This window comes from Alligator mississippiensis, chromosome 3 (assembly GCF_030867095.1).
Source record: "Alligator mississippiensis isolate rAllMis1 chromosome 3, rAllMis1, whole genome shotgun sequence".
NCBI lineage: Eukaryota > Metazoa > Chordata > Crocodylia > Alligatoridae > Alligator > Alligator mississippiensis.
Genome location: NC_081826.1, coordinates 231130740 through 231144151, shown reverse-complemented (window position 1 = coordinate 231144151; position 13412 = coordinate 231130740). Strand labels below are relative to the sequence as shown.

The 13412-nt window shown below is 40.0% G+C and overlaps 1 protein-coding gene across 2 annotated transcripts in view; it reads right to left on the bottom strand.

Annotated features, from left to right (window-relative positions):
- The window catches only part of EFNA5 (ephrin A5), a 253388-nt gene extending 240447 nt beyond the window's left edge, over positions 1–12941 (bottom strand). Inside the window, exon 1 of one of the 2 annotated variants that reach the window (XM_059724958.1) lies at positions 12086–12941. In XM_059724958.1, coding sequence (XP_059580941.1) covers positions 12086–12210 — 125 coding nt within the window. In that variant the 5' untranslated portion in view covers positions 12211–12941. The remainder of the gene's footprint in view (positions 1–12085) is intronic. The other variant, XM_006264133.4, reaches the window with a different exon arrangement.
- Positions 12942–13412: the final 471 nt, after the last annotated feature.

The window sequence follows — 13412 nt, the reverse complement described above, 5'->3', positions numbered from 1 at the left end:
GCAGCCTTATTCCTCCAAGAGCCTTAATTATAGTTACACTCACAAGGCAAGATCCTCTGCTCACCATTCTAGGAAATAAACAAAGGATGATTAAGTCATCTAAATCTATTACAGTTTATATTGCAAAGAGAATTAAAACTATACTACAGATGTAAGAACCCACTTCTCATTCTAATTATTTGTCATAGAAAACTATGCAACCTCTTTCAAACATGTAAGCATTCACAAGATCCAGCCAGACGAGAATAAGTATCTGATGAAATGATACAGTACGTTGTCCGCTTTCTTATTTGTCATATTACTCTATTCAATTATTTGCCGTACTACCATTTTAAAATTCTGACTTTAGTCAACGCAAGTAGTATTTACTAAACTGGTCTATATCATATATGGTGTCCACTATCCATCACAGTGTATGCCTATTCCATATCCTTCTTTCCTAAACAAGTGTAGCAGCACAAAATTAGTAAGTTCTTGAGGTAATTCTGTTGAATCCAAACAACTCCAAGACCCACTTTCATCCCAGCCCTTCAAACAACAAGGATCCAATTCTGAAAAAAAAATAATTGAATAATTATTTGGACCTGATCCTAAAACACAGATACACACCAGAAACAAGTTTTTGTTTTTTTTTCAAGGCAGGAATAATAAACTTCTAAGTAAATATCACTTCATTGCAATTGTGTTTCCCATCATGTGTGTATGTATGTACATGTGTGTACACACACACAATTTTATATATATAAACTTATTAGGCACACACTTTCCATGTTCTTTCCCCCCCAAAAGCAGAGCTGACAATGGTGACAGCCTAGTGTGTAATTAGTTTTTATTGTTCCCCTGACAGCCATAGCTCTGCAAGGACCCCTCGCTTTTTCCATTGTAAATATTATGGAAAAATACACTAATGACAGGCGTTTAATTATGGGCACAGCAACTATGATGGGAGCTGTGCCAGAAGTGATTGGCAGCTCTGGATACCAGATAGTCACAGAAAAAAAAAATTTCCTACTATACTCCACAGTCTAAATTACTGAAAATGTGGGCTGCTTAAATAGTTTTTTTTTTAAGCTGTTCATTATAATTTCCACTATTACTATTTACTCCATCCAGCCTCAGCTAAGTACCACATTAAAATTTTGAGGGGATGCTGAAATAGCTTTTGTTAGTTCAAAAGTAGTGCACGTTCTTTCAAAAAGCTCAACCAATTGTCAGTCATCAACAAAAAATAATTCCTACCAACTTAAGCGTATATTTACAGTTTGAAACTGGCTTTACAAAAAGTTACACAGTGACTGTGGTAGCAGCCAAAGAAACATCATATCTCTTTACATTTCTTTTAAATACCTTTATTCAGCATTTGCAATAAATTGTCCCAGTGTCAACTGTGACAGCCTCTCTGGTTCCGTCAGTGAGGTACTTTTTCGCCTGATTAATTAGCAATTGGGAGACACGCTTTTTGGCAGCTTTCGTATCCTTATTATTTCCTCTAGTTTGGCACAAAAGCCTCTATTGGGAGCACCACTATTTGCACTGTACCCCTCTTAGTGATGGATCACTAATTTTTAATAAACTAAGCCCCATGAGAACTATAAAAAGATGTAAAAGTGTACTGAAGCAATAACAGTAAACAAATACAAATGGAAAAAAGGGATGCTGCAGCACATAAAATATTAGATCTTTCTGCACTATGCATGGAGGCATTATCCAGGAGATCGTCTGAAGGCAGGGTTCTGAATCAGCTTTTAACTTCTTGCTCCAAAGCTCTGCCTTCATCTTTTAAAAAGCTCTAGTGTCTAAATAATGTAGATGAACATTTTCCTTGAAGAAGAATGCTATATTTGAACCTCTCTTCACGGTTTTTCATCCCTCCCCCACCACCAGATGAATGAAATTACTCTGTGAAGCGGATCTCTATGAAGAATGACCGCAGAATTCTGGACCAAATGGTAGCAAGTCTATGTAGCCCTCACAAGTCCCTGGCTAAAATGAACAAAGCAACATTATTCCTAAATGGTACATTTTGGAATTTAAAAGTGAAGCTGTCTGACACTAAAATGGAAACTTGCAAATAGCTGCAGAGTCAGTGGTGGAGTCTCCATCCCCCATCCAGCTGGCTCTCATATCAGTAACTTCAAAAATGCAGTTTACCATTATGGTGGCTTAAGGCACTGTGTGCACCAGTGCAATGACCATGCTGTGTGTGCATGTCAGAAGGTCAATACTTCCAAATTCCAGCGTCTATTTCCTTCTTTCCTGAAACAATAGGAAAGAATAGGATTGATAGGTCCTACTTTGTTCACTCCTACCTGCTAAATATGCAAGAAAAAGTGTTCTATCTATATGAACATGCGTACTATTCTTTACACAGAAGAACAATAAAAATATTTCAACTATTTGCTCGTCAACAACTTAACAATATGGTTCAAAGAAAAGTTGCTGAAACCAATAAAACTATAGGCCTTGACAAACATCTAATACATCCCTGCATTATCCAACCTCACTAACTCACCAACTGAGTTAATTCAAAGAACTACAAGGTGCTGTTGTCATGGGAAAAAATGCTTTTCGTTTACTTTCTCTTCCTGTTGTAGTTTTGAACAAGCAGTGTACTACTAGCTGCAATTACAGGTTTGACAAACACTAATAACTTACAGAACTGCTTTAAAAAAGAAACTTCAAATGCTTGGAACAGTATGAAAACAACATAAAAGTAGTTTTCCATGTTTAGTTCATGTAATTAATTTGAAAAATAATATTTCCGCATCATTGGCTTAAAGTTCTTTATCGATCAGTTAAGGAATGTAGCATCTCAGTAAGACTCCAACTCTTTTCTTTTCTGCATTCTAAATAGAACACATTTAACATAGTAAACATGAACACAAATGTAAGCGATGTTTCTATTAAATTTCTCCCGGGTCAATCTAAACAGAGGTCATCTACATAACTTTTTTACTTTCTCTGTCGACATTTTAATAACAGAGGAAAGCAACATGGTATCTGGCAAGGTAGTTACCACCCTAGAACTGGGACTGTTGGTTAATCGGTAATCAGTCTAATCCAGCGGACTGACTACCATGCCACCAAGATTATCACTATGTCAGTGGATACCTAAAATCATGCAAAGTTTTTAAAAATTATTTTCACAAACACATTTTCGGTTATGGAACTTATAAAAGCTGGGTACTTTTGATAAACAGAACTGTTTTGCTCTTATTTTATTAAGTTATTTAGTATGTATTGAATTTCACTTTGAAGTTGAAAACCCTTGTATCAAAAGAATACACTCAGCAGGCAAGTTATATTTGAAACAAAATAATATGCAAATTGAAAAAAAATTAAACAAAACCATGAATTATAACAATGTATGTAATTAAAAATTATTATATGCTTTAATAGTTTCAAAAGAGATCATATAAAGTGCTTCTAGAGGACAAGTATCTCCGGCAAGACACTTCTTCATAGCAAAGAATAAGAATACATGGCATAGTACTTTTGAACCCACAAAAACCGCTCCAGCATTACCCACTAGAGAAGTGCTATGGTGTTTGTTTGTTATTGAAGAATAACCAAGCACAACATGAATAGATTGTAAAAACAGGAATATTTCCCCTGTTGGCTGGTGTTCATCAAGCAGAAAAAAAAGAGGGGACAAATATAGAGAATATGTTCAAAGTGAAGATTAACTATTGCATAATGAGTGTAAATTGTGCATATATGATACAATAGTATGTCAGTTCTAAAAAACGACTCAGGTCAAATATTTACTATAAAAGTTGACCCGAAAAATGTTTTACTAACCTTAAAGGAGTCAAAGCAGAAATGCCTTGCCTCTGACATGCCAGTTTTTACCTTACCAAATCAAATTTAAAATGTTTTTGTCCTTCCCCATCCTCATTTCACTACTAGTATTAAAGCAGAGTAACTTCCTGTCAACTAAAATGGCTCTTCAGAAAGAGCCTGATGCAACTTAAAGAATGAGCCAAACAACCTAGCAATAAAAAGAAAGTGTTTTTAAGCTTGCTGAATACATTCCTACTAAACATATATTGAATTAATAATGGAAATAAAATGTTTTAAAAGTAAAAACAAACTGGTATTATAAATAACACATTTACAGATTTCACCAGATTGAATGCTTTTGTCTACCACCATATGTCAACACAGATAGCTCTCCCAACAGATCACAACAGAAATGACAGAAGAGGTATTATAATCTTGAGGTTTTTCAAATAAAAAAATTTTGACACAAAGGATTTACTATAAAAACCTGGTATCAGCAACTCAAGCATCCTCTGTCACTGACCAGGACTCTTGGATATCAGCTGTTAGATGATCTCTCAGTGGATTGCCTTTTAGTGGTTCTCCATATAAAAGCAGGTTGGGAATGGAGAAATCATGGTAAAACTCTAGCATACCAGAACATAGGTAATTTACAAACATTTACCTAGAACAAGGTAATTAACCTAAAACATAGGTAATTTACAAACATTTCCTTATATTCTGCATCGTTTGAAAAAAACAAAACAAAACATCAGTCAATCTCATTTTTTTTTTCCCACGTGCAAAATAAAAAAAAGCATCTGACACACTGGTTTTTGTCAACGGTCTATTACTCAAAAATGTTCCTTTAAAAAATATAAAAGGTATGTTTTTATTTTATTGAAAACTGAGACATTGGAAATCCAATCTCATAATCATTGTAAAACAGCATACTATCTTTTTTCACTCTCAAATGCTTGCTTTTAATATACATGCTTTCCTTATAATTTTGAACCGTGTAAATATGGGTATCTAAGTTAACTATATAGCAATCTATGATAGGGCCCTTTAAAGGGCATCAGCTACACACTCACGCACACACGTGTGCACACTACAGAATACTACCTACAGCTTTACATGGAATCAACTATAACCTATCCTGTAGAGAATACAATGAAAGAAGAGAAAGCAAAAATGCCAGAAAGAGTTCCAAGATGTGAAGGTTTCTATTTTATATTCAGCTATGCTGAAGTACCTTACAGTAGGGATTACTCACAATAATTGTAATATTACTAGAAAGCAGTTTCAATAATATGTCTGTTTATTTTAAATGAGACATGTCCATTGCATTATGCTGGTGTGCTGCCGAGTGACTACATTTTTAAGCAAAAGCTCAAAAAACCTTAGCAGGACCCTCTCTTTTCAATATTAAATACACTATTCAGAAATACTGGAAGATTAGATTAATCATGAGACCAAAGACATTTGTCTTTGAAACAATGCTCACTATTAAAGAGTTGGGTAATGAGAAGAAAAAAAAGTCTTGAGCTTTCCTCCATTTTAATGTTATGAAGTTTTTTCTTGCTTTTATTAAAAAAAAACAAAAACAAAAAAACAAAAAAACTTAAACTGCCAACCAAACAAAAAGACATATATTGCTAACTGATGAGGACTTACAGCGTACTCACTCAAGACTGCTAGAAAGGTTGTTTCCACCCTCATATTTTCTCCAAGGTTATCTATTTCTTTATTACATCATGAAATCCCCACAACCATCCCTCTTTATGAGCTTTTTTAACTGAAGCCTAATATTTCAGCAGTACAGCACGGTGCCTAATGTAGGACCATTTTTAAAAGAGGCAGCAACAGAACATTTTGACAAGTGCTGAGATTGCCCAGTGACTTGTTTTTTTTTAAAAACCGAGGCCTGTAAGGTTTACCCATTTCATTTAACATTTTTACATACATGTGCATGCATGCACGCATCCGTGCATGCACACCCCCCCCCCCACACAAAGGCTGGGAGTCCTGAGGTAGCTATGCAAGAATGAGTTTTAGGGGACAGTTAAGAATCAAAATACATACTCTACTAACGTTTTTTATATTTAATCAAACAAGAAATTGGATTTTTATTAAAGGAAGAGATCTGGGAAGCAGTTTGCACCACAAACTGTTCATCTTCTGAGTTCAGACGACTTCATTAGTTTAGCTTCAAAATACTCTACTATTTCAAAGCTTTTTTTGGTTTTATTTATGCCCCCTTTTCTCCTTCTCCCTCTTTTTAATGACCCACTTCTCTGTATGTCTATGTATATGTATGTGTACGTATGCCTCTCCCAAACTCTGCAAAAGCCAGGACTCCTGAAGGACTAATTGTATTCATTCATTTTCTCAGCCCAGCATGAAGCTGGTAGATTGCTGGGTTCATAGCAACAGGGGAGAAAAAGGAAGGTTCATCTTTATCTATGCCTCTCAAACAGTGGGCAGAATGCAATGAAGTGCCTTTACTATGGACAATTGCAAAAAATTAAATGGGAAGTGTTTCAGGAGAGTAATCTACCTCTTAACTAGGCACCCTTCCTCCAAAGGTGAAGGCCTTAAAAACCTATTGTTCACTGTATAGTTCAGGTTTGTAAAGAAATAACTCAACTAATCCAAAAATCCATTTTAAATAAACAAAGTATTCTGTTAGTCGCAAGGGTTTACAGTAACCTATTAAAATTGCTTAAGTCAGGTGTAATGAGCGACAGGGTAATGATATATTGGGGGCTCTACTGCTGCACTTTTAATCACAGGAAACATACTATCTTTGCATCTCAGATGCGAGTTGTTGTACCTATAAAACTAAACCTGCAAATACAACACATACTGTATCCAAAATGAAAGAATGAATACTTCTCATACTTAAACATCAAGAGGATGGTAATGAGTTAACACAAATCTGGAACATGAGAAACAAGGCAAACACTTTTGCTCTCCTGCACACCATTCCTGTCACTGATGCAAACTACTCAGAAAAAAGTAACATATATGACACCGTTCTTTCCATCCCATAATTTCCTCCCCCCGCATTTTTTTTTTTTTTTTTTTTTACACGCACACAAACAGAATTGTTTAAGGATTTTAAAAACAAATAATCCACTTGACTCAAGGTTTTACAATCAACACACACAAATTTTCAAATCCAAATACGTAATGACATGGCGCTTAACATCTCCGACAGCGCAGGGAGCCAGTGGAAGCCGTAAGCACTCAGAACATCTGAAAAAAATCAGTCAAGGTCCTGATGTAGGAAAACATATGCATGTATGCACGCTTAAAGTTAACTGTGTGCTTAAATCCAGATGCCTACGCAGGGACTTAATGACCTCAGTACAGGCATATATGACCACAAACTCGTTCCTGAATTGGGGTCTAAATACCTAACTCTATTTTCAGCTAACTTATTTCAGACAACTAAACTGAAATTCTGGTCCACGTCCGGTAAGTTCAGGAACATGGAATCTTCTATATTTTAGCCTTCAAGCAGCCATTCTAATAAGCACTCCAATACTGATGATTCAAATTAAAGCATCTATCAAAGCTATGAGTGTTGTACAGTCAGAAAATAAAATGATTTTTATTCTATTTCATTCTCTAATTACTAATAAATGACTCCATTTTATTCATGGTCTCTACCAATAAATCCACTTGCATGAGCATGCGTGCACGCACACTATATACACACATATACATACACGCACACACACACACACACACACACACACGAGTAACTCATCAATATGTTTAGAATGTTTTTTATAAGTAAGTAAAAGCCAAACTCCTTTAACATTCTGATGAAAATATTATCGACTTCACCAGAATTATTTCCCTAAGAAAAGTAAGGTATGCTCCCTTTGATTAGTAACAAAAGACTTGACTGTGTGTAGGGGAGCGCAAAGGAAGGCAAACTAGAATCAATATATAAACCCTACATAATCTAGAACTCTTGAAATAACTATAGACATGTCAGTAAAAACTGTAGTTTTGAAACACAATCTGCAAACACAACTATGACCAGTAGTCCAGTTTAACTTCAGTCTGACTATTCAGTAGCAAATACCATGCATGCTAGTAAGTGACTGCAGAATCAAGCCCTACTAAGAGGTATTAATGAGTGAATTATGATTACTAGTGTGCTGACAATCAATGAAATGCCTACATTGAAAATTCATTCAGCAGAATAAAGCTACCACTACATTAAATATGGCTATGACAACAATACTACCTCTGTCTTGCTCTACTGTGAAGTGTAGATACGTAATCACAGGTGTAGTTGGTAGTCAGATTTTGTGCCACTTTAACAACACTAAGTGCAGGTATAAAAGAATGTATAGATACATTCTGAGAATACCTGCTTTAAAATAATCAACAAACTAATGAGATTCAAACAAACCCTATTTTGCACGTCTTAGAAAGCCTAATTCTTAAAATAAAAAAGCTTTTGTTTGGAATCGGCGTACTGTAGTAATTATTATTAATATATTGAGTTTATTAAATGCATACACTAGAAAGAAAGCACAATGATGCTTTTAACTATTTTTCTCAAAGTATATACTAGCTCTTTAAAGATAAATTACTTCATGATATTACTTGCAGATACTATCAATAACCATTACAGAAGACATGGTTAATGATTCCAGCAGAACTTTGGCATCTATTCAAAAAAAGTTAATATAAGCTTTTCTAATATGCTCATGGTGCTTTATTTAAGGAAATATTCTTCATACTGGAAGCAAGATTCCATTTAAATCACTCATCAGCTTCTTAATGTGACTTTAAATAACAAAAGAAATTACCTCCATGTCTATAAACTGTTTAGTTGGGAAGATGATAGAATTTGGCGAAAATTGATTTTTTTCAAAGTACTGTACATGTAAAACCTCTTAAGAATTCTTCCTTCAAAAGTTTTGAAGAAATTTAATGTTAGAAAACGATTCAATCATTTATTTTTCTTCCACCTTGAAAACTTTAAGTTTTTAACTGAACAAATTAATTATCTCTAGTTTGGACAAATAGAAAAGTAAGCTAAAGCACAATAGCTGCATTAGACTTCAAATAATTACAATATCATTTTGCCTTCCAATTCAAATTTTTTTCCAATCTATTTGATATTATTTGTTATTAGCATGTTATATATCCATGTTATTCATAACAAAATGCAGTCAATCCTCTGATGTAGAAAGATAAACTGCTGACAAGTCCTTACTATTTCACAACTGACCAATTTAAAAAAATGTTGACAACCAGGTTGACTTACACCTTCTGAACTGACACTGACAGAATAATTTCAAAATACAAAGCAATTTTTCCCCATCCTTTTACATCTAGCCAAGCAGATGTTTCCCTGTTATTAAAATTCAGATCATTTAACTTGGAAAGGTATGAATAAAATCTGGATTTTTAATTGGTACTACTCTATAAAACAGGAGAGAAGAACATTGAAAAACTTTGCTATTTTATATACTACATGGCATTTTTTAACTCTCAGATAGACGTGACACACCTGAACAGCTAACTTCCCAAATGAGAGTGCCCATCTTATTTTAAGACAGTGAAAAGGGAGCATTTTTTTAAAGAAGAGAATGGCTTACAAATAATTTTGTGATTAACTCTTTGGAAGACTAATAAAGCAAAGTTTTCTTTTTAATTTGGCATCGACCAGTTTAACATTCAAAAGGCTTTCATTTATAATAGTAAAATACTACTGAATTCCATAAAACCTTTACAAGTCCTTTAAATATACATATATTTAACTTATTGATACATTACATATTATATATACCTTCAAGTACTTTAGCCTGTTCACAATGCATGCACAATGCCAAATCATAGGCGAAAATATGAATTTTAAAATCTTAGACTTAGTTTGGTGGGGGGGGGGGTGACAAGGCAGAGGATGAAGCCTACTGGCAACATGTGTAAATCATTTGGTCATACAGAGTCCATTTAACATTTTTCTCTCTTCACAGAGAAATGAGTGAATACTGTCTGTCCAGGTTTTGTTTCTTAAGTGATTTTGCTGTTTTCAGCTGTTGTCTTTCATTTTATTTTGAGAAGACATGAGATTTAAAAAAGTCATGAACTTTTTAATTTAGATTTAAAGTGCCATGAGAGATGCAGCCTCTCTTAATTCTATCCTGAGCAATACAAAATAAATAAATCACTGTAGATTTACGGAATAATGAAAAGCAGAGGCAGCTTTAAAAGTATTGTTACTCATCGCAACTTAAAAAAAAAAAAATACGGATTAATCATTCTTTTCTATGCCATTCTTCTTGTATGTCAGCTTAACTCAAGAGCTGTCACCACAAGCATTACATTAAAGTACTAAACTGACTAGCAAACTCAGGGCACTTGAAAATTCTGCCTGTTAACTTTGGCATCACCTATTTTGAAGCCACTCTGAATACAGAGTAGAACACTTTTCTGCAGGCAACGCAGATCTATTAAAAAACATGACCTGTGACAAAAATCAATGTGCTAATCTCAAACCAAACAGCAGTATCAGAAGCATAAAACAGAGATAACTTAAGATAAAATGTCCTCAAATTTACTTAGACTAGATGACAGGGTTGGGGGGGAGAAATCTGCTCACATCTACATTAACAAGGCAAAAATACAACTCCCTGGGTGACTTTTTACCCAAACACATGGATACCATTTGGAATGGGATTGAAATTTTACAATACTGAAATAGAAGGGAAATACCAGAAATGCTGTTAGAACCTAAATAAAGCCTCCTATTTCAAAGAAGGTTCATTTAACATTATGAAAAGAAAGTTTGAGAGAGAAAAAAAAAATCTTATCTTTCATCTACAGCTACACTGTCCAGAAAAAAGTACAAAGGGAACAAAGAAAGCTGAGGAAGGTTTGGGAAACCAGATGGAAAATTTAGGCAGGTTCTATTTATCTTGTCAACACCACTTATAAATAAAAGGTAGCCTTCGTATCAAAACAGTTCCTCTGCCTTTTCTTTTGGTGCCTACTAATACGCGTGTCAATCATGCTGCTATGCTACCTATGTTTAGAAACACAGTTCTAAGCCCACCAGATGTATGGTGGATTGTGACTATTGCACCTGAATTTGCTGTGGCAGCTTGAGCCAGAGAAGCTGCCCATGGTAAACCTTAGCTCAGGACATATCTGACAGGTACTGGAGCTTCAGAAGTTGGTGGCTTCTTTACCCAGTTAATGTGACTTAACCAGCTTGCAGAGATGGCTGATTGCATCCTTACCCCAGGCAAGCAGAGAGAGAGAGAGAGGCAGGAGCTGGACAGCAGTGGAAAAAGCTGCTGCTTTAACTCTCTCTAAAGCCCTGACACTGAACAGCTGCCACATGTGGCTGCCAGGAAGCCAGCTCTAAGCACTCCTACAATCTCAATCCAGAGTGTTTTTCTTCTTCTTTTCTCTCTCTCTCTCTCGTGAAACCTTCCTATAGCCAAGTCATTCCTCTCACTCCCCCCCCCCCCCCCCCCAGTTCACTATAATCTAGACTGCAACACACTGGAACAATTCGGGGCTTTCATTCTGCAGCACTAGACAGCATTTCACTGGTGCCCAGCTCCATCTAAATAGAATCCTAGAAAACGAGGGTTGGAAGGGACCTCAGGAGGTCATCTGGTCCAACCCCCTGCTCAAAACATCACCCCAGCCAAGGCTTTGTCTACCGGGGTCTTCGAAGCCTCCGAGGATGGAGATGCCACCACGTCTCCAGGCAGCCCGCTCCAGTGCGTTACCGCCCTCCTGGTGAGGCAACCGACCATCTCCAGCTAAGGAGCAGCGAGATGCATTTGCAAAGATTTAGGAGACCAAATGACGCGCGCGCTTATATGGGCTGGCGTGGCAGCATGTGCATGTCCACACGCCCGCGTGGGCTCTTCAGGGGCTCCAGCTACGGCTGAGAAATGCATGTAGTGCTTCCCACCATTTTTATTGATGCAAGCGTGCCTTGGGCTGGAAAAGGTTGGGAAACACTGACTAAAAGTCTTGAGGGGCTCCAGTTGCTCTATAGAAGTGTGACCGTCTGGTACTCCAGGGAGACCGCCCTCCCCCCACACACACACCCCCCTTGCCAAGGGCTTGGGATAAGCGCACCCCAATTAAGAGCCCTCAGGGCTCCCCACGGCTCCACAAACTTTCCCAAGCCCGCGTCTCGGCTTCCCACAGCACCCCCGACCGCCGCTCAGCCCAGCCCGGCAGCACGTTACTGGGTTACTCCTGGAGGGCCTCCTCCCCATGCCAGGCTGCGCCCCACGTGGCAGCCGGGCCCGGCGCCCCTCACCTGGGGTTGGTGCTGTTCCAGTAAACGGCGTAGCGGTCGGCCACCGCCTTGGAGCCGGCGTCCTGGCTGAACACGCACATCCACAGCACCAGGAGCACCAGCGTCAACATCTCCACGTGCAGCATCGCTCCCCGCCAGCGGCGCGGACAGGCGGCGGCGGCGGCGAGCACCGAGCGAGGCGGGCGGGGAAAGGAGCTCGGAGCAGGGCCGCCCCCCGCAACGTCCCTCACGGAGCGGCCTCAGCCCGGCAGGGGCAGGCGGCAGCCGAGCGGCGCATCCACCGCGAGTCCCGCGCGGAGCTGGCGGGGAGGCATGCACCGCTCCGCACCGCTCCTCCTGCGGCTGCTCCGCACAGCCCGGCCCCCAGTCCCTAAGTTTGGCTCCGCGCCCCCGGCCCGGGCTGCAGGCGGCTCCCCCGAGGCGGCGGCGGCTCCCCGGCAGGTCGCGGCGCTGCTACTCGGCTGGGCGGGCGCGGCAGGTCGGAGCCGAGCCGCAGCCTCCTCCTCCTCCCCCTGCGCCCGGTGCCCGGAGCAGCAAGTTGTGAGGCAGGAGGAGGAGGAAACAGTTGGCGAGAAGAGGGAGGGGAGAAGCAGGCGCTACATCAGAGAGGAGGAGGAGGCGAAGGAGGGGGCGGCCGGGAACACACCCTTCCCCGCCGGCTTCCCCTCCAGAGCCGGATCGATGAAGTTGCCGGCGGCGGGCGGGGACAGAGGGAGGGAGAGCACGAGGCGGGTTTTGCAAAAAGAAAGAAAAAAAATGGCTCGTTGCGGGGGAGGGGGAATAGAAATAATAATACAAATCTGGAAGCAGTCGCGCCCCTCCTGCCCGGCACGGGTTGGGGGGGGGTCGGTCGCAATTTACTTGGGAGGGGGGAGGGTCTAGCGAGGGCGCAGCGCACAGTTTGTTCACGGCTCGCTCCCCACGGCCGGTTTCTCCCCCCTAGGCTCCCACGCCATTGGCTCGGTGCGCCAGACGGGGGCGTGTCCTCCACGCTCGCCCCGCCCCCCCGCGCCAAAACGCCGAGTGGAGGGGCAAGGTGAGCGGCGGCGCTGCCTGCGGTCCGGGGCGTCGTTCCGCTGTGCCAAGCGCAGCCGCGCCCCCTGCGCGCTTGTACCGCGGGAAAAAAACACGCGCACGAGTTCCCTCTCCGCTCAGGTGTGCCCGTCTCCCGCCCCGCGACGTGCCGGTACGCCCATGTCTGAGAGCCTGGAGCAGCCCCACGGCGCACGTGCGGGCCGAGAGGGCGCTTCGGTGTAGTTAGTCCTGGGCCGTGGCTTCTCCCAAGGGCGCGCCCGGCTCGCTGGGAGATGAGCAAGCAGAAAAAGGC